Raw genomic sequence first — 21,487 nt, 5'->3', positions numbered from 1 at the left:
GGCGACCTCAAGTGGCGCAGATCTCGCATTCAAATGTAAGTATTGGGTCTATACTCCGGTTTTAGTCATTTGAGCGTCAAACGCCAGATATGTTAAACTTCAAGGGACCTTAAAACCTCAAAATATCAGTTAAAATACGTTGGTAATGCTCAACTTAATGCCTTTTACTTTTAACCATTAGACGTTCAGAGGTTGACTTATATCTTATATTGTATTGTGACTGTGGAGATGTTTTAGACTCGTTTTACTGCATGTACATAAATGGACCAAGATGAACAGATTATAGATCAAGCTGTGATCCGTGTAAAATCTAGTTAAACGTTGGAATAAAGAGCTATGTTTATGATTGTTATCCTTATGATTATATTATTTTGCTGTATTAGAACTCTTTGGTGTGTTTCACATTTCATCGTGTTTTAGGGAGTAAACAGAGAAGCTTCATCACTGTCCGAAGTCAGAACAACATTTGTTCACAGGGCGAAACATTCCGCCGGCTGGACGGGAGTATGGCTATAATATATAATAATAAATAATAAATAGCCGATTTGTCAGTCCTGATGTCACTTTTTGTAAATCTTTGCATCCCTGTGTAAATGTGATCTTGAGTTTACCTTTTCTCTTGCTTCGAGGAGGGAGGATGAAGAAGGACACGAGGCTGCAGAGAGGATGGAGAGGCTCTTCTCTGCTCCAGAGGACAATCCTTACATTATTTCTGTTATTTAGTTAAATGTATGAGTTATTTTTAAATTATTTGTTCATAATTGTTCATTTTATATAATTCATGACATAAAATATTGTTTTATTGTTACACATCAGCAAACGGCATCAAGTGCTACTTTTAAGGGACAACAAGGGATTGAATGTTTTCTTTTATTATTAAGGTATTAACATTTACGACTATTTACAAAATTACAGCGTAAATAACTATTTACAGATTATTATTAACTATTAACAAAAATAATAATTATTAAAAACAATATTAAAACAGTAACAGATGATGGACAGTAACAGGCTGAGCAGGAGTCCCTGCAGTGCTGCTGGGCTGGATGGAGTCAGTGGGACATCATCTGGGTCGGTACTCAGGGTGTTTGGGGGTCCAGTCTCCTCTGTCCACCACTATGGAAGCGAATTTGTACCATAATTCAAATTAAAATGCATTTACAGAAATGCTTTTTCATTTTAAGAATGTAGCTGCATTTTTTGACTCATAAATAAAATTAGTAATAAATCATCCAAATTGCATTTTCATTTTCTTCTTCAAGACTGCTCATTTTGTAACTTAATTCAAATGATAAAGAAAAGGACATTTAAGATTTAATATTCAAAAGATGGCCCAGCAAATAGGTACCAAAATTCAATTTGAAATGTCAAATTTGAAAATTAAAATGCATTAGCAGAAATGCTTTTTCATTTCAAAGTCAGAGCTGCATTTTTGACTCATAAATAAAATTAGTAATAAATCATCCAGATTGCATTTTCATTTTCTTCTTCAGAACTGCTCATTTTGTTACACAAAGATAAAGAAAACTGCTTTTTCGTTTTGAAGCCCTCCCCCCGCAAAAAAGTTCCAAAATTCAATTTTTTTTTTTTTTTTTTCTCAAACTTTATTTGACAAAATCATGTACAAACAACATGGCTTGCATCAATTTTAACATTCCAAAGGAGCAGGTGCATTGAAGAGTGCAGAATACAGACTTTCCATGAGAACTAAATATATGAAAAATAATAAAAAATAAATAAATAATAATAAAATAAACAACTTTAGCTAGGGCTTTTGTCGCAGAGCATATTTTTCAAATAAATTTAAGAGTTTCATTGCATATTTACTTTTCATTATGTTAAGGGCATTGGTGAAAGAGAGAAACTCGTTATGAAACACATAGAACCTAGGTTTCACTTTCATGTATTTAGACTTGTGTATGTAAAATTTTCCGAGGATGAGTATATTGTTTACCAGAAAGTCCCATTCATTATTGTCCATAACAACTCCATAGATAATGTCTTTTTGAGAAAAGGGTTCAAGTCGGATCTTCATGTGTAGCCAGTCGTGCATATCAGTCCAGAGCGCTTCAGAAAACATACATTGAAAAAATAAATGATCAGAGGTTTCAATATCATCACAAAATTCACATTTGTTTGTTTCAAAACCAAATCTCTGTCGTAATAGTTCACCAGATGGGTACACACCATTTAAAATTTTAAAATGGATTTCTTTTGCTTTTGGATTTATGGGAAATTTTAAGTATTTAGTGCGTAATGAATATATGATATCTTTGGGGAAGACTTGTTTAATGGAGTTTCGAAAAGACAGTAAAGGGTGTGTGATGTCATCAAGCATCTTTCTAATTGTTTTATTAGGAATACTCTCGAAATTTCCAACTAGGAGATGTGGGAGATTAGGAGAAATATGAGTTGAGTTCGAAACAATCCCTTGAATTAAATTTAAAGTAGGCTTAGGGATGGCTCTCATTATGGAAGCAAAGGAATTACGATCAACTGCTAGATCATATTTAAGACAAAAATGTTCATATGTCATCACAAGCCCATCATCGTCCGTCAAATGAATTAAGGACCAAATACCTTTATCCATCCAGTCCTTTTTATATATCGATTTGTTTTTAACTGTAATGTATCTATTGTTCCATATCGGTGAGTTGTGCGGGGTAAAATTTTGATTGTACAGAAGTTTCCAATATAAAAGGACTTGCTGGTGAAACAGGGATAATTTGACTGGAAGTTTCTGAATATTGAAATCACATTTTAACAGAAAATCAATACCACCAAGCTTCTTGAAAATTTCTCTGGGGATATGATACCAGAAGCTCTTATTATTCAGGAAAGATTTTAACCAGTTAATTTTCAGTGTTCCATTGATGAAATCAAAATCGATAGCTTGTAGGCCCCCTTCTTTGTATTCTTTGGTCATTTCTGTTCTCTTAATATAGTGCATTTTTTTTCTCCAAATATAATCAAAATTAATTTGGTTGATCTTCTTTATGGCTCTGTTAGGGATGGCCAACTAATACGCTGGATAGATACATCTCGAAATGCTTTCCAACTTAGTAAGAAAGACTCGCCCCAGTAAACTGATGTCTCTCAACAACCAGGAATTAAGTTTAGTTTGACATTCAGTTATTGTTCTCCACACATTCAAATTTTCTCTTTCAGTTGGGTTTTTAGATATATGTATTCCTAAATATTTGACAACTGATCTTATAGGAATGTTGTATGCTTCTGTTAAATCACTTTGATGAATTGGCATCAACTCACATTTGTTCAAATTAAGTTTAAGCCCAGAGGCATTGGAAAACGTATTAATTGCTTGTATTATCTTGGGGGTCTCAGTTAGGTGTTTCATAAAGATGGTCGTGTCGTCAGCAAGCTGGCTAATGACAACAGGTAGCCCCATAACATTTAAAGGGGCAATATCTGAATTTTTTATAAAAATAGAAAGCATCTCTGTGGCAATTATAAAGAGGAATGGAGAGATAGGGCGGCCTTGTTTGACCCCACGTTTGATAGCAAATCTTGGTGATGTACCTCCTGGTAATGAAATGGAGCTATTTGCTTTATCATACAGAGATTCTATGGTGGCTCGAAATTTGTTCCCAAAGCCTACTAGTTTTAAACACTGAAAAATAAAGGGGTGTTCGATAGAGTCGAAGGCTTTATAAAAATCAAGAAATAAAATAAAGCCATCATCATCTATTAAATGTTTATAATCTAGGAGATCGATCACCAAACGGATGTTGTTGTGAATGGATCTATCTTTCATAAATCCAGATTGGGAGTCGCTTATAATTGTATCTAGTTTACTCTTTAATCTATTGGCATAAGCAAGGGTTACAATTTTATAATCAGTGTTCAATAACGTGATAGGTCTAAGATTATCCAATATTTTAGAGTCTTTACCGGGTTTGGGGATTAAAGTAATTATACCTTGTTTCATAGTGGGAGGAAAAGACAAATTATCAGTAGCCTCCTTTATCATGAGAATAAAAGGATTTTTTAACAGATCCCAAAAGTGTCGGTAGAAATTAGATGTAAGGCCATCACAGCCGGGAGATTTATTTAAAGACAGGTTGTCTACAGCTTTATCCAGCTCTAAAATAGTAATATCAGCTTCACATAACTCTGCAAAATCATCTTCAATACAGGGGATAAGATCCTTGATATGGTTGAAAAAGGCATCTGAATCAACTGCAGAGAAGACAGACGAGTACAACTTACTGTAAAAGGAAGTCAATTCCTTTGTAATCAAGGTTGGATCTGTACATAGTTGGTTTTGAATCAATAAGGTTTTAATTGAATTTCTCTCTTGCCTTCTTTTTTCTAATCGACAGAAATAAGCTGTACTTCTTTCACCATCTTCGATCCATTTCGCTCTGGATCTTATGTAGGCCCCTTCTGCTTTTTTAAGATAAATCTCATCAAGTTTTGTTTGCAGAGTTAGTAATTTCTGTTTATCATTGTCAGTTGGTGATGCCTTATTACAATGAATGTTTATTTCTTTAATTAAATTAAGCTCTGCTAGTTTGTTATTTTTGTGAAATGATTTCCCAAAATGAATGGAAAATTCTCGAAATTTGAATTTTAAGAACTCCCACTTTGAAACATAGGATATTATAGTGTCGTCAGCCATCACTTCAGCAATTAGAGATTTTATACCATCACAATATGCTTGACAATTTAATAAGGATGAGTTGAATTTCCAGTAGCCCTTGTTTCTGCAGCGGCCACCAGGGGGTTTAAAACTCAACTTAATAACCGAGTGATCAGATAGAGGAGCTGCTGACATACAGCAGTCTGAGACAGAATACATCATTGAAGCAGAAATTAACCAGAAGTCGATTCTGGATTTTAATGTATTATTAGGTTTGAACCAGGAGTATTGTTTAGTGTTAGGGTTTACAAAGCGCCAGGGGTCTACTAAGTTATGATTTCCACAGAAATGGGATAAGGCAGGGTTCTGAGAGCTGTGTTGACATTTAGAAGGGTATCTATCCAGATATTCATCATAAACCATGTTGTAATCTCCTCCCACAATTACATTGGCATGTGGGTAGGTGAGTTTTAGATTTTTAATATTATCAGAAAGCTCTGTAAGTAATAATTTATTTTGAGCTGGGTTGTTAAAGCCATAGATATTAGCGAGAATACTATACGGTTCATCAATATTTAAAACACAGATTAGCCAGTGACCATTATTACTAGATTTAGAAGCCACCAATTTACCAGGAGAGTTACAGAAAAGAATGGCCAGCCCAGCTGATCTTGTGGAGCCGTGGTCAAAAATAATTTTATCTCCCCATTGATTAATCCAGAATTTTTCATCATCCGGTTTTGAGTGTGTTTCTTGTAATAAAATAAAGTTTGCTTTCTCGTCCCTTACAAAATAAGAAAATAGATTTTCTCTTAGTGATATCTCTTAAGCCCCTAGCATTCAAGGAAATACAGGAAAAATCAACATTCATTTTAAACCACAACTAGCAACCGCTAGTGAACAATAAGAAGTCCAACTGAGTGAAGAGAAGTCAAAAATGAGAAAAGGCCCGCAAAGATATGTGTGGGCAGTGTCCCTTCAATATTAGAAAAAATGTAACTTAACCATCCAACCTTTTATCACAGGGAAAAATTAAGACCTTGTTTAATGCGTATTCGGTTTTAACTACCAGTATACCTCAAGTGTTTTTATAAAGTGATTCTGTGTCCATCGATGTATCCGTCTCCTCCTCTGTAGTAAGCTCGTTTTCCAGCCGCCCGTGCTTGTTGTATCTTCGGCCACAGCGCCGCTCGAGCCTCCCTGTCAGCCTTGCAGAGGTCTTCGATGAATCTGATCCCCAGTTCTTTGCAGATGGAGGAGTCCTTGGTCATCTTCCACAGCGCGTCCCGGTGTATTCTCTGTGTGAGTTGGACGATGACCAGCCTGATCTTGTTTTCCTCTCGTCTCCCCAGTCGATGAGCCGAGTCCACGATGTGGTTGATGTTCGGAGCCCATGGAGGGGAGATTTTTATCAGCAAGTTAGCAACCATTTCTCGTGTATTTTCCCCATCATTTTCTTTGATCCCTCAGATTCTGAGGTTCCAACGGCGCTTGTACCTTTCCATCTCCAAGACTCTTTCCACTAACTCAGCGTTGTCTTTTTTAATCACCGATATCTCCCGCTTCATGGTTTGTAGCTGACTTTTGCAGTCTTTGATCCCGATTCGCCATCTTGCCCGGAAGTCCGGATCCGACAACCGGTCCAAAATTCAATTAGAATTCGCAATCCCAAGCGTCGCAGGAGAGTGACGTCAGCGGCCTCTCTTCTTCAGTGTTGCCAACATGGCGACTGTATCGCTAGACTTAGCGACTTTTCAGACCCTCTAAGCGACATTATTTCGAAAAAGCGACTAGCGACAAATTTAGCGACTTATTCAGATCATCGGGGGAAAGGCGAGAAATAGATTATATTGTAATTCACATGCTGCTCAGAGTCATCGCAGTCCACGGCTCCTCTGCAGCAGCGCCGGGGTCTCTCCTGTCTCCTCCCGCGCGGCTGCGCAGGCGACAGGCTGGTGTGTGGGGGCTGGCTGGGACAGGCAGGAGCGTGGATCTGATGTCGGATAGCTGCCGTTTACTCTGTTTTGATCTGTTAATGTGAGGTGTCTTTAGCACAGGTGAGACCCAGAAGCGGACAGGAGGCTGTAGCTGGATGCATGGAGTGTTTATTGTAACACGGACAAAGTCAGATCAGGAGTGTGCACGGGGAAGCCACGCTGCGGAGCGCCGGAGAGCTGGCAGTCCTGTCTCGGAGGAGCGCCGGGCGGGTGGAGCTGGAGCGGATTGAGTGGATTGAGCAGTGCTGCTCAGTTTGTCTTTGAAAATAAAAAAAAATAAAAAAAATACCAGAGGAGAAGACAATAAAAAACTACATGAAATTGATTGTGTATCCATCTCTTATAGCCATAGACGGATTATCATGACCACGGGCCTACACACGCAAACTGTGCGCACGCAAAGGCTGTTACATTATTACATTGAATGTAATAATGTCCGCAAACGTAATAAACCCCAAACACCTACTAATAATACTGACCGTGCGTGCAAAATCCAGCTGCTGACCCTCCGCTCCGCTGTCACACAACGGATCCCCCGTCCGCGCTCCCTCTCTCTCTTATAATTGTTTGCCCGAAAAATAATTTCCATGAAGAAAACATCGCCTGACATTTAAATTTAAATTCCCATTGACAATACAAATCTCAAGAAATCTGGATGTATTGCTCATTTGTAAACACAACACTTATTAGTCTATAGGCAAGAATCTAAAGGTTTATTAATTCAATTCATTTAAAATTCGCTTTATTGGCATGAATGCCACAACAACAACATTGCTCCAAGCACCAAGAACCACGAAAAGAATACCTAGCAAAGTACCATTATACTTGCTGTGTGTGTGTTTATGTGAAATAATAATAATGATAATAATAATAATAATAATAATAATAATAATAATAATAACTTTGAACATTATCACAATTAAGTTATCAATCTGCGATGTAAACAAAATGCAAACATTAGACTTCTAACCATTTTTCTAAAAGTGTCTGTATTTTAATTGAGAATAGTTTTTTATATAAATTACACAAAAGGAAAAGAAAATGTGATTTGTTTTACGTATTTCAGCCAGAAGCGGTCATATTGACCGCACATCATTTCGCGGGATTTCATTCATTGTCTCTCTTGTCTCTAACTTTGTTAGCGGTCTCCAGCTGTGCGACTGTAACACAACCTTTATATGAAGAAGGACTAACACTAATAGCCTAATTGATTCTTATTTCTTTCACTTACAGAACTGTTTACGACTCGAAACAATGTTATTATATATGACGTTTCTGACCAAATGTCGCGGCTTCAAATGCATCAAATTCCCACATCCAGTTACGCAGGCAGCTGTCCAGGGTGCTGAACCAGGTGACAGACAAAGGCTGCACTCTGCGTTCTGATGTTTGCTGGGCAGATCTGTCCCCCTTGGTTTCTCATCCACTCTGTTGTGGGAGATCTCCCACAGAGCAAAAGTAATACACATTTTTTCTCTCCCCGCTCGGTTCGAGCCCGGCTGAACTCTGGCTTGAGCCCACTTCACCCAGGCGCGAGCCTGCAGCCCCCTCTCCTGCTGACAACAGACCGGGGGAGAAAACAGACATTCCTTTGCTCAGAATCCATATCAGGCTGTGTCTGAATATGCACGAAGATCGGTATAACGCATTGGAGCAATTTTCATACAATTTCGGATATTTAGCATGATAAAGTAATTTCAATTCAACATAGCCATTTGTCCAGCTGAAGCATAATGAGCGTCATGTCATTAATATGAAGGAGCCTTGTTTTGCGGTTAATCAGCCACATGATCCGTTTGAACCCACAAAGGAAAAAATGATAAATGCGCAGCCTCCGTTTCCTTTCTGATTGAGTCCGTTCGGAGTGGGGGGGTTTCGGAATGGAGGGGTTCCCCCAATAGACTTTTCGGAATAGAGGGGTCTTTGAAAAAAAGGGAAACCCCGCCATTACGATGAATTGAAGTCTATGTTCGGAACAGCGGGGTTTCGGAAAGGCGGGGTGTAACCCCCGTCAATACACGATTCATCCATCTATTAAAGGCTGTTATTTGTTCAAAGTAAGACATGCTGGTTGTACAGTCAACTTCAGTAAGTGATGGGCGTCCTCCATGCCAATTTAGGCATTCTGTTCAGAGTCAAATACAGGTGTTGCACCGCTGCTCTCTTGCTAACGCACTAGCTTACAAAACCTACACTGTCTTATATTTTAACCATATCTCCGTTGATATATAAAAGTGGTGTTAACCCAAGCTACAATATGTATTAATGACATTAAACCCAAATAATGCACTGAGTAAAATTATTATCCATCACATTAAATGAAGCAAAAAATAATGAACTTAACCTGGCATTCTATAGTCGACCTCCAAGAACGCAGTACTTTCCGCTCCTCTGACGTCTGTGACTACCGCGATTGAGCGATACAGTCTGCAAGCAAGGGAACGCCCACAAAACGTCACACCCGGTTCGCGCCGAGGGGGGAAACAAACCAGTTTCCACAATGCCCAGGAGCTGCTGTGTGCCCTTTTGCACAACAAATAAGCTAAAAAATCCACATCTAAAGTTTTATATTTTGCCAAACCGAAGCACAGAGCCTAGGAGAAGAACCCGGTGGCTTCAAGCGGTCCGTCGGGAGGATGAGTTTGGCCACCTGTGGGATCCAAAATCCAAACATGTGTACGTCTGTAGTCAGCACTTCATTACAGGTATGACGACGTTATCCACACAAAAACAGTGTTAGATTGTTTCGTAGTTAACATGAATGTTCAATTACTAGTTTTAATAGAAGTTAACTAACTACTACGTTAGGCAGGCTACCTTGCCTCGTTACAAAAGCTAACGAGTATACAAAAATACAGCTATGCTAACAACACTGGTGGTAGCTTCCGAGCTTTCTGCAGTTAAAATGTATTTCATTATCCCTTCTCATTTCGTTCGTGAACTGTCTTGCCCTAGGCTTAAAAAACGAGGACATAGCCCACCCAGACTACATACCCTCGCTGTTCCCACATAAAAAGACAAAGTCTCCCAGGTCAGTACTTCAGAGGCTGGAGAGAAGGAAGGAGGAAGCGTGAGTGTGTTCAGTCTGCCCAACCAGAATCCCCAACATCAGAGGCCCCAGCACCAGAAGCACCGGCACCACAATCCCCAACATCAGAGGCCCCAGCACCAGAAGCACCGGCACCACAATCTCCAACATCAGAGGCCCCAGCATCAGAACCCCCGGTACCAGAATCCCCAACATCAGAAGCTTTCTTACCTCTTCAGGATTTAGAGAGAAAACAACTTAATGAGGAAATGTATCATTTAAGAAGAGAAAGAGATGAGGCCATGAAGGAGCGAGATGAAGCCATCAGAGAATTGAAGACGTTGAAATTTTCAGTAAAAACACTGTGAGAGAAAATGACACTAAATGTAAACTCATGACAGGCCTGTCATGGACAGTATTTGACACTCTTCATCAGTACCTGGTACAGTTTGTAAAGGTACAGAAAACATCCAAGCTGTCAACACAAGACCAGCTCTTTATTACTCTGGTGAAACTACGGCAGAACCCCTCAACCCTTTTGATGTGTGGAATATTTGACCTGGCACATAGCACTTTCCTTGATGTGTTCTCCCGATGGTTGGATTTGATGTACGCCAAAATTTCTTTTTTGATTAAATGGCCTGATAGAGAGTGTATCCGAAGCACAGTACCAGCAGAGGTTCTCTTCCAGTACCCTAGAGTGACTGCGATTATCAACTGCTTTGAGATCAGAATTGAACACTCAAAGAAGCTGAAAACAAGGTGAGATGTTTTTCTTTTTGATAGCATGCATAAAGTGTCGGGTTTTTGTAATACTTACCTGGCTGTCTGTGTATATGTAAACAATTTATAGATCAGTATTACTAACGACTCTCTCTCCTCACAGAGCTATCACCTACTCCAAATACAAAAACTGGACAACAGTGAAGTACTTCATTGCATGTCACCCATCTAGCTCAATCACATATCTCTCCAAAGGCTGGGGAGGGAGGGCTTCAGATGTGCACATTGTAAGGAACTCGGACTTCTTATCTCAGAAGTTCCACCATGCAGGAGATCAGGTAACAATTTCACTGTATGCTTTATGAACTGTTTTTTTTTTCTAATTTTAGTCTTATTTGTGAATTTATTATTTACCCATAGTTACCATTTTTGAGTTGCTGGTGAAGTGAAGTAGTGTTTTTAAGTATTTGTTATGTTTATTTCAGATTTTAGCCGACAGGGGCTTCACTTTGAAGGATGACTTTGCTGTTCTGGGTGCACAGCTCATCACACCGTCTTTCACGAGGGGCCGAAAACAACTGTCAGCCGAAGATGTTGCAAATTCTCGTGTGACTTCGAACATCAGAATTCACATTGGTAAGTATAAAGTCAGCAGTCAGATTCATACAGTATGTACATTTGAATGTTTTTGGTATTCCTAGTGTGCTGCATCATCAAATCACTGTTACTACTTGCCGCTGACATGGTTCACATTTCCCTAACTAAATTAATTACTGTAACAGTACAGATCCGGGTTAACAGTGCTGAGACGTTATTCAATTAATCACATCAACGAGTATGTGTGTAATCCCTACTTTGTAGATAACATTTTATCTTAAAAACATGTTATTCTATATTTAAATACATTGAACTGTTGTTCACATTTAGTGCAGTATCAAGAGAACAGGATAACAGGAAGTTAACAGGGATCTTTCTTCATTTTAACATGAAAAAGAAACGCTAATTATAGGACACAATGCAATGATAATATAACGATCAACTGTGCTACTCCTGTGAAACTTAAACAAAACAATGTAGACAAACAGCATTTTAACAACAAATATGTGATATTTGATCTGCAGAGAGGGTAATTGGTGCCCTGAAGAGCCGGTACCACATTCTGGATGGCCCACTTCCTCTGCGCCTGGTGAAGAGACTGCAGGATGAAAGACAGAAGAGAGAAGAGGCCATGATCGACAGAATTGTGCATGTCTGTGCAGCACTAATGAACTTGTCTGGCAGTGTTATGTACAACCGTCACAGAATCTGAGAGTAAGAACAAAATCAATGTGCAGTAATTTAATAATGAGCATCAGAGAACAATATTTTATGCAACTTTTTTATACAACAAAGAAGTCATTGTTGTTCCAATTGTGCCATTTAACAGGTTTCCGTGGAGACATAATAGATCTTTCTAATCCAAACCACCTGTTGTTTGTCTTTCCACAGGTCCCTGAACTTATCTCAGTGCTGCTCTGCTGCTGCACACCCTGTCACCCTGCCGCTGTTGCCTGTCACCCTGCCTCTGTTGCCTGATGTTCTGCTGCCACTTGTGTTGCCTGATGGGTCACTCCCTGTGCTGCTTTCGCCTGGACTGTGTTCTGCCTACTTAGCAGAAACATATACAGTGCTTAGCATAAATGAGTACACCCCCTCTGAAAAGTATGTCTGTTTTCATGTTGTAAATAAATGTATAGGCTTTGTGATATTTGATTGTGTACATATAGTCTAGTCTATGTTGATACTGCATGAAATAGCTTTAATATGCTTCAAAATTAATTGGTATAAATGAGTTGGTATAAATAAATATGTAACTCTCAGTCACAGTGACTTATTTGTTGCCATTTTTACACTGATATGATTTTCAACCACCTACCTGTGCATCTTTCAGCTCCTGAAGTTTGTGGAGTATGTGTTGTGACCAAAATGTTTGCATCACATTAATGGCACCACTGATGAAGTCCTCATCTCTTTGTACTCTGAATATCAGGCAGGTCTGAGGAGTCCAAGTGATGAAGTCTGCATACATCCGTTTGGTAACAAACATCTGCATTTGGACCTATCAAATGCAATGCAATCTTCATAACACTAGTATTTACATTATAGACAGTATGCCATGTGTGGATAACTATCTTGGATAATTGCACAAAATGTTGCAGACTTATTAGAGGTGTGCATGTATATGCAGGCGAAATATTGAAATACCTGAGTGAAATATGCATGGCTCCTCTTTAAGCTTGTCAGGCTTTCTAGATGTCCTCTTTTGTCCTCAAGCCACTGTTGGTACCCAGTAGAGGTGTCTTGCCCCCACCTGTAAGGACACTTAGCCTCTATAACACCCTCACCACAGCAATCACAGGAAACATAGCCGTCACATGAAACCTCCAGGTATGGCATAGTTTGGCAGATGCGGAAGCTAGCCTTTCTGATGACCAGGTTCTGATGTGGTGCATCTACTGGGGCACAGATGTAAATGGTGGAGGACAGGTTGGCTGTGGGACTCCCAGCTCCAAGAGTATATTGGTAAGTGTCAATGGCATCTTGCTCATGGTATCTCCCCCACTGAATCCAGGGCTTCATTATTGGCCTGTGCCTTTGTTCACATATGGTGTTGATCAGTGACTTGCTAGGATGTTCTGTAGCTGTTAAGACACGGTGGGCTATCGAGCCTGTAATGCGACCAACCCGCTCTTGATGCCATTGCACACAGGATGCCTGATGGATGGTTGCTCTCTCCACATTTTCAATCTCCTCCTCAGTCACCTCATGCTGGCTAACCACCATGGCTTCTTAAAAGGCCTGGAAAAATCCTTGAAACTATTTAATACCACAGTGTCAGGTGATCTGTCAGCCAGCATAGTGAGGAACTGCTGCTGCTGTGATAAAGAGGCTTTTGGGATAGGGGCTTTCCTTTTCCTTTTTTTTTGACGCCTCGTCCTCTGTGTAAAAAGATGTCTCTGCAACAAGGGCAGGCTCAATCTTTTTAACACAGGTCTTGTTCCACTCACAGGCTTTGCTTGTGCATGGCACTTTGTTGATCCCCATGCGGACACAAGCCTCTATTTTAAAAAGAACAGCAGCCACATGGGAACAACTTTCACCAAGACTGAAAAGGAAGGAAAAAACATTAGCTCTTTGATCACTAAAGATATTGGGACTAATATTTTACATATAGGCCTACTGCTCATCCAAAAGAAATGTCACCAGGTGACCGCCTGTTGACATTTCTTTTGAAAACATTTTGATATATTTGGACGTATTTATGGCACACACACACAAATTAATGAACACATTCACAAACGTACCCTGCCATGCAGTTGCAGTGGGCAGCGATGACAGTACCCTCTCCCTTTACTGCGACCCACGTCTGGTGCGGCTTCTCTGTCACCCTCCAGGATGGCTTAACATCACTTCGGAACAGGTAGGTATCCGAGGAAGGTAGCTTATGATGAAGCACAACTCCAACAAAGCCACTTGAAAAAAAGTTGTGTGACTCCAGGGACCGGTAGCTCTTCAGGCTGTTGTGTGTGTAAATCCCTGCGTGATAAACCGAGTCGTAACCGTATTAACTGTAACTGTATGCAGCTCATGATGGCTATTGTGTAATAACAACCATTGTGTGGTGAACAAATTCAAACATGATAATTTCCATGTCAGACAGAAATTATGTGAGGTTTAATTCATGAGTTAATGTGATTTTGCCTCTTACCGGGTGATTCAACCAGGTAGCAGAAGATATCAGGGAATGAAACTTCAGGCCATTCAGTCGGATCATTCGTCCACTCTTTACAGTTTTTCTCGATTGTTTACACACATTTTCTGAAAGCATGCCTCATGCTCTCAGAACTCTACACACAAATCAAAAATCACACACACAATGGGCAAAACCCCTTAATTCTCCTGCAAAATTAAACTTTACATTCAAAACAATGTTATTTCTTCTCAAAATGGTATTTTGTTTTTAAATGACACACACAAACCATCAAATAAATAGACATTTATAAGAACCAGTTGAACACTGATGTGCTCAGTGTAAAACACTATGATGAATGGAAAACACTTCTTCTTCTTTCATCATAATGACTTAGGCCTTTTTTGTTCAGTTACACTTACTACAGTCAGTACATACGTAAGTCTGTTGTAAAATATTTGAGGATATTGTTTTTATACTCAGAGCACACAAATACACGGTAACAGATATATTTTATTTTTCCCTCAAAAACAATGTACACAGTGTACATCTCAACCAACACAAAGTTGCATATACAACAATATACGGTCTACATACAAAACAACAGAAGAATTTACTGTACACAGTTACAGTAAAAAAACAAACAACCAAACAAAAAAACTGTACAGCATGCTCTACTCTGTTTCGGTCTGGCCACAGCACCTCATCCACATCACAAGCCGTGTTTTCCCTGGCCAAGCAGCAAGAGAAACATCGCCTAGCATGGTGAATCCAGCCATGAAAAGCACCAACTACTATATATCCACATGCGTCTTCCATAGCTTGGAGAAGGGGTATACACATTTGTGGATTTCGGTCATACACTTTGCATCTCCAGGCAGAAAAATAAAATGTCAATAGGATTGAGGAATGAAGAATATGGAGGGAGATAAAGCGTGGGTGGGCAGTGAACCAGTTACAAACCAGAGCAGCCCAGTGGAAACTTACGTTGTCCCAAATGACAACGTACCTGAGCTGCTCTGGTGGAATGAGTGTGTTGTGTAGGGTGTCTAGGTGTTTGCCCATTTGATGAGTCAGTGTGCATAGTAGGGCAATTCACTTTAGAAAGCATGAGATTTTCTTCATGAAAATTGTGCCAAATGCAGAGAATTGTGTGTAGTGTTTTGAACAAAGTGTGTTTTAGAACTGCAATTTGAGTGTAAAGCAGGAATTGTGCTTGTAGTTTAGCAGAATTGGTTCAGGGGGTTGGTGCATCAGTTACATGTTGTGGTCATTTTGTCTCAAGTACCAGTTTTTGTGTGTAAACAATTGAGAAAAACTGTAATAAGATACAGACAAGTATCCGATCCTATTAAAGTGATCTTTTTGAGGTATCTATCCCTGTCAATGGGCTGCAGTGATTCAATGTATGACATGTTCGTTTTGAAATCCGCGCTCTTACAGTGCTCCGGGCGAGGGGGAAAGGATTGTTTTCCCCCTCGAAATGCCCCGCCCCCAACTGTGACACGACTGTGACACGACGCCGACTGTATGTATGTATGGCGGCTGAAACTCAACTCAACTCAGCAAATTGGTGGGCGTGGTTTGTTTTACTCCAACAGAATTTGCTCTGTAACTTCAATGCCATTCTATTGGCTTTTGGTAAAATTGTGCACCAAAATGATTTTCTATTACTCTTTCAGAGGAAAATAATAGTTACTCTGGGAAAAACACTCTCAAGAATTTCCTGTGCAGTAATTGTAATTCATGTAATTCACACAGAAAGCTGCGCTGCCGCTCCTAAAGAGACGTGACGGTAGACGTCATGATGATGACGTCGGGGTGTTTCCCCTGCGGTTATTTATCAAAATATACACCTGCACCCGGCGTTTAAAGGGACCCTGCGGTTAATTGAAACCCGGCTATTATTTGGTAATAAATGGTACATTTACACCCCGCTCTGTACGCCGGAGCTGCGGCGGCCATGCGCATCCGCGATTCATTTACAGCCTGGAGGCGGAGTGCTGTGTGTCTCCTCTCTGCTCTGACTGGACTGCCTCACGAGGCTACTGAGAGACTGACCGCCTGTGAGTGCTTTTGGACGGGGGAGGGACTCACGGCAGCACCCGCTGCTCGTTGAGCACAGTAACTGCAGAGTGATACGTGCTTCCAAGTCAGAGTCTCCAAACACCAAAAAAGTCTCCAATAACACCAGTAAAAAAACCCTTAATTTTCACGTTATTCTGTTTTTGTTTTAAAACAGAATAACAGCTACAAAATGTGTGATTTTGTGTTATTCTGTTTTTCCGTTCTGGTTTTAAAACAAAATAACAGAAAAACAAAGTTGTTTTTCTGTTATTTTAATTTAGTTCTGAAACGGAAAAACCAAAGAACGAAGGGTACACGGATTGAGATACTCAATGGTGTTCCGTCCCGCCTGTATCATAACAAAACACGATGGTAATAGGGAGAGAAGTGGGGGAAAAAAAGGAAATTGCAGGGCGTCATTTTGGTTTTCCGTTAGCAATATTTACTCGACAATCTGTTCATAATCCAAGACTGGTATCTTATGTCTCTCCGCGGCATCCACCGAGTCAAACGCTCGTGTCGCCCCGCTGCGGGTATCCACTTTCAAGGTTGCGGGATAAAACATCCCGTACTTCACGTTGCCCTGGCAGAGCCGGCTTTCCGCTTCTTGTGCAAGGTTGGGGATAGATCAGGGAATATCATTATTTTGGAGTTACCGTGCATGAGGTCCCTTTTCTTTCACGCGGCGCTCAGTATTTGGAAGGCGTCCTTGTAGCGGAGAAGTTTAATGACAAAGGCTCGTGGTGATCCGCTCTCCTGTGGTCTCCTCCGGACCGTGCGGTGCGCTCTCTCGATCTCTGGCGTGTCGGAGAGACCCAGTATCGATGGTAACCGTTTTGCAACAGCATCGTTACCTTCAATTCCCTCTGGGAACCATGCGATCCTAGAAATTCTTCCGTCTCCTGGTCGTCGAGTTGTGCCCTCAGTTCAGCCTCAGCCCGGGAGTGTTTCTCGGCCAGCTCGTCGTTGTCTTGTTGCAGGCTGGTGACTGACTGCTCGAGCTCGGTGCATTTTTGCTCCAGTTGGGCTATCCTCTCTGTGTTAGCGTGCTGCCCTCCCTCCAGCTTCTCAATAGATGCGTCCACTTGGTTGAGACGGGCAGCAAATGCGTTCTGAATCACATTCGTCATTTTTTCCATGTCTCTCAGAAACCAGGGTGGAGGCTGCGTGTCTGTGAAACTGTAGATGTTAGCTTGTGACGACTTTGCGCTAGCCATGTTAGCGCCAGGCGTAGCAGCCTCCCTCAGTCCATTATTTTTCTTTTCGTCGAGTTTTTTAGGTGGCATTTGGCACTTTGGTCTGTGTCGACGTCTTGGGTGTTCGTCAATATAAGCAAAGTAGAAAATATCGGCTGTAAAGCACTACAGGTTAGGTGATAATCATGAAATATCAGGAGAGGTCAAGAGCATGCTCCCGTTCACTCTGCCCCCATAACCGGAAGTCTCCAGTGAATTTTTTTATGAAATTGCTGACAACACAAAAATGGGAGTACTTCAACTTTATGACAAGGAGTATTGCTGTAAAAAGAAGTAAAGAGTTAAAAGCCCTCAAAGATAAAACAGAAGCTGAATTACTGAGCAGAATTGGTTTTCTCTTATCTAAATCCAACTTGTCCTCTGAAGAGGAGTTAGAAGTAAAGGAGAGACAGATAAAAATAGATCAGATTTACATTGAGTTAGCCAAAGGTGCATTTGTGAGATCTAGAGCCAAGTGGCTTGAGGAGGGGGAAACAAACTCCAGCTATTTTTTTGCTTTTGAGAAAAGAAACGGTCAAATAAAATCACTAAGTATGCTTAATATTAATGGTAGTAAATGTACGGATCAAAAATTAATTTCTGATTCTGTTTTTTCCTTTTAAAGCAACTTGTACAAATCAGAATTCAACAATCCCTCTTGTGAAATGTTTATTGGTAAGGTTAAAAAACACATAGTGACAATTGATAAGGACTTGGAAAAAAACTTGTGACTCTGGCCTGACCACAGAGGAAATTAAGAATGCTCTCTTCTCAATGAAAAGGGGTAAATCCCCAGGTATAAATGGGCTTTCAGTTGAATTTTATATTAATTTTTGGGACATAATTCAGGAACCTTTATTTTGTATGTACTGTGAATGTGTGAGTCGGGGAGAGATGATTACAACTATTAAACAAGGCGTTATATCGCTAATTCCGAAACCAGATAAAGACAACTTATTGATAGAAAATTGGCGACCTATCACTCTCCTTACAATTGATTACAAGATTTTGGCATCAGTTTATGCAACTAGATTAAAAATGGGTCTACTTCATATTGTTGCCGAAACACAATCAGGTTTCATTAAGGATAGACACATAAGTAATAACATCAGACTTATTTTGGATTTATTAGACTATGCAGATTCAGTACACACAGAAGCGTTCATTCTCTTTCTAGACTTTTACAAAGCTTTCGACACCATTGAACATAAGTTTCTTACAAAATGTCTTAAATTGTTTGGTTTTGGAAACAAATTTATAGATACTATTGAAATGATTTAAAAAGGAATTAATAGCTCAGTGATTATCAACCACAGCAATTCTCATAGATTTGATATAAATCGTGGTGTTAGGCAAGGATGTCTGATTTCACCTTTTCTATTTATTTTAGTTGTTGAATTACTGTCATTAAATATAGTACATGATACAGATTTCAAAGGCATCTCTATATTTAATACAGAAATTAGAATTTCCAAACTGGCAGACGATACAACCCTTTTCCTGAAAGACAAAGAACAGTTGGTCAGAGCTATTGATCTAGTGAAACAGTTTTCATTAGCATAAGGCCTGAAACTCAATGTATCTAAATGTGAATTATTGGCCATACACAATTGTGGCAATACCTTATTAGATAATATCCCAATAAAAACCACAGTCAAGTATTTGGGCATTAATATAACAAAAAATTGAATAGCAAGGCAACAACTAAATTTTTCTGGAAGAATTAAAAAAACTAGAGATATTTTTAATCTTTGGCTTCAGAGAGACTTCACATTTTATGGCAGGGTCCTTGTGTTGAAAGCTGAAGGCGTCTCTCATTTTGTTTACCCATCTCTACCTCTTTATGATGCCACTGCTAAAGAAATTAACAAACTATTTTTGGATTTCATCTGGAGAAATAAAACGTACAAACTTAAAAATGCAGTTCTAACAGCAGAGCGGAAGGTGGTCTTGAAGTGCTTAATTTCATTGATATTATAAATACTTTTAAAATCAATTGGTTTAAAAGATGTTTGACACATAAAAATTAATTATGGTTCTTCATCCCTAATCATATTTTTGAAACGATTGGTGGGTTTGCTTTCATCCTATCCTGCAACTACTCACCCGACAAGCTTCCGGTCACACTGTCCAAATTTAATCAGCAATCACTTCTCTCCTGGAAATTGTGCTTTGTTCACAATTTTTCTCCTCACAAAACTCTTATATGGAATAACGAGTGTATAACTATAAGGAATAAATCCCTTATTTATTCCAAATGGTTTGAAAGAAGTATAAATAATATCCTGTCTGTTTTGGATGAACACGGTTTTGTCCTCTCCTATGAGAGTTTTATGTCTCGACATAATTTTCCTATACCTTTCAAGGAATACAACTCGGTGATAAAGCCATTCCCTCAGGCTTAATTAATTTAATGAGAAGTCACTTATCTTTCTGCAAAAGAATTGGACCAGAGGGCACATCTGTTTTTCTTTTGAATGGTATTAATATACAAGACAAAAAATGTAACAATAAACATATAAGGAGGATTTTTCAAGATAAAAAGAGGTTTTCTCCAAGAGGAACATTTTATTAGTGCTCTCATTTAGAGGACATAAACTGTGAAAAAGCATGGCTTTTACCTTACAAATACTGTATTCATAACAAAGTAAAAGAAACTTATTTCAAAATTCTTCACAAAATATATCCTGTTAACTCCTTCATTTCGAAATTCATGGATGTCGACAGCTCGTGTGTTTTTTGTGGGCATGCTGATGAAACTTTAATCCATTTGTTTTTTTAATGTAATGTCACAATGCAATTTTGGTCAGAATTGGGTTCTCATGTCTTCACCCATGTTAACATGTTGTATTGTTTTTCCCCAAACGATGTTATATGTTATTATGAAAATAAGAAGAACAAGTGTCTTCAATATTTGGTTAACTTTTTCATTTTGTTAGGAAAATATTTTATTCACAAGCAAAAGTTTTCAGCCTCCAAGCCAACCTTTCCTCATTTTTTTAATTGAATTTAACTTACTCTATAAATCCCTAGCCCTGGTTAAAAGTGAAAAGAATACACCATTTTTAGATAACTATGAAAAGAGATTTGATATACCCTCTGGCAATTAATGAAATTTAAGATTGCAAAGATTGTTACATACATTTATGGGGTGACAGAATGATATTGTATTAGTTACTAGTATCTACTTATTTTGTTTCTTATTATACTACCTTATGAGATCTCAGGAATGTACTTTGTACATGTATTATTCTATTTATTGACTTTTTGCTTTTGTATCTGTGAAGCAGCTCTTATATACTGTGTTCTGTGTTAATGTTTGACATAATTTGTAAAATACATATTTAAATAAAGTTCATGCAAAAAATAAATAAATAAATAAATAAATGTCTGCACTTTTTTTTTTTTCACTTCGGCCACACTCCGACATTCTAAATTTAAATTTACATTGTTTTTGGTATTGGTGACCACAACACTGTGTCCACCAAATAAAACACCCTTCCTCTTTTCCACCTCCCCGACAAGAACTTCCACCTCACACTGAGCGAAATTGCTCTTCTTCGCCTTTCTCTCTGCTTTCGGCATGCTTTCAGTCATGAATCAATATTAGGCTAATTAAGAGCGTTTCTCTGAATATTTATAGGCGATTATGGGCGTGGTATGACCCGCACACAGGTGCGCCACATTTAGAGTGGATTGTGATTTACAAAGGAAATCGGTGTAGGACGTGCGTGCGCACTGTGTTATAAATCAGGATATTTTTGTGCATAAGCACTCTCTGTGTTTCGTGTGTACGCAACCTTTTGACATCAATCCTAGCCAAGTTTTATAAATGAGGCCCCTGAACCCAAAGACCACTGTCTCTGTCTATATAGGCATATAATAATCTGTGATTGTAAAATAATAAGTTCATTTCATTGTAGGCAATATTTCCAGCAGGGTGCCTGGCTGCAGCAGAGGTTATGCCATCCAAAAAGGCCTCAGGCTCCTCAAATACTAGGTAACCATGCCATCCAATAACGCACTGCACACACTTTATTTGTCTACTAAAATCGAACTATAACAATAGATGCATTGTGTATATTTGCTGTCGCAGATATAAAT

The 21,487-nt window shown here is 39.2% G+C and overlaps 1 protein-coding gene across 1 annotated transcript; it reads left to right on the top strand.

Annotated features, from left to right (window-relative positions):
* The first annotated feature begins 9,141 nt into the window (after positions 1–9,141).
* Positions 9,142–12,119, top strand: LOC115570880 (uncharacterized). The gene is made up of 6 exons (XM_030399669.1): positions 9,142–9,305; positions 9,556–10,390; positions 10,515–10,689; positions 10,837–10,987; positions 11,473–11,662; positions 11,840–12,119. The coding sequence occupies exons 2-5, from the start codon at positions 10,023–10,025 to the stop codon at positions 11,658–11,660; spliced, it is 882 nt and encodes a 293-aa protein (XP_030255529.1). The 5' UTR covers positions 9,142–9,305; positions 9,556–10,022; the 3' UTR covers positions 11,661–11,662; positions 11,840–12,119.
* Positions 12,120–21,487: the final 9,368 nt, after the last annotated feature.

Source organism: Sparus aurata, chromosome 20, assembly GCF_900880675.1.
Source record: "Sparus aurata chromosome 20, fSpaAur1.1, whole genome shotgun sequence".
NCBI classification, from domain to species: domain Eukaryota; kingdom Metazoa; phylum Chordata; class Actinopteri; order Spariformes; family Sparidae; genus Sparus; species Sparus aurata.
This window is presented reverse-complemented; position numbering and strand designations above follow the sequence as displayed.

Coding starts and splice junctions, on each gene's coding strand:
- LOC115570880 (XM_030399669.1), top strand. CDS start 10,023: ATGACAGGCCTGTCATGGACAGTATTTGACACTCTTCATCAGTACCTG. Junction 10,391..10,514: donor TCAAAGAAGCTGAAAACAAG/GTGAGATGTTTT, acceptor CTCTCCTCACAG/AGCTATCACCTACTCCAAAT. Junction 10,988..11,472: donor GAACATCAGAATTCACATTG/GTAAGTATAAAG, acceptor TTTGATCTGCAG/AGAGGGTAATTGGTGCCCTG.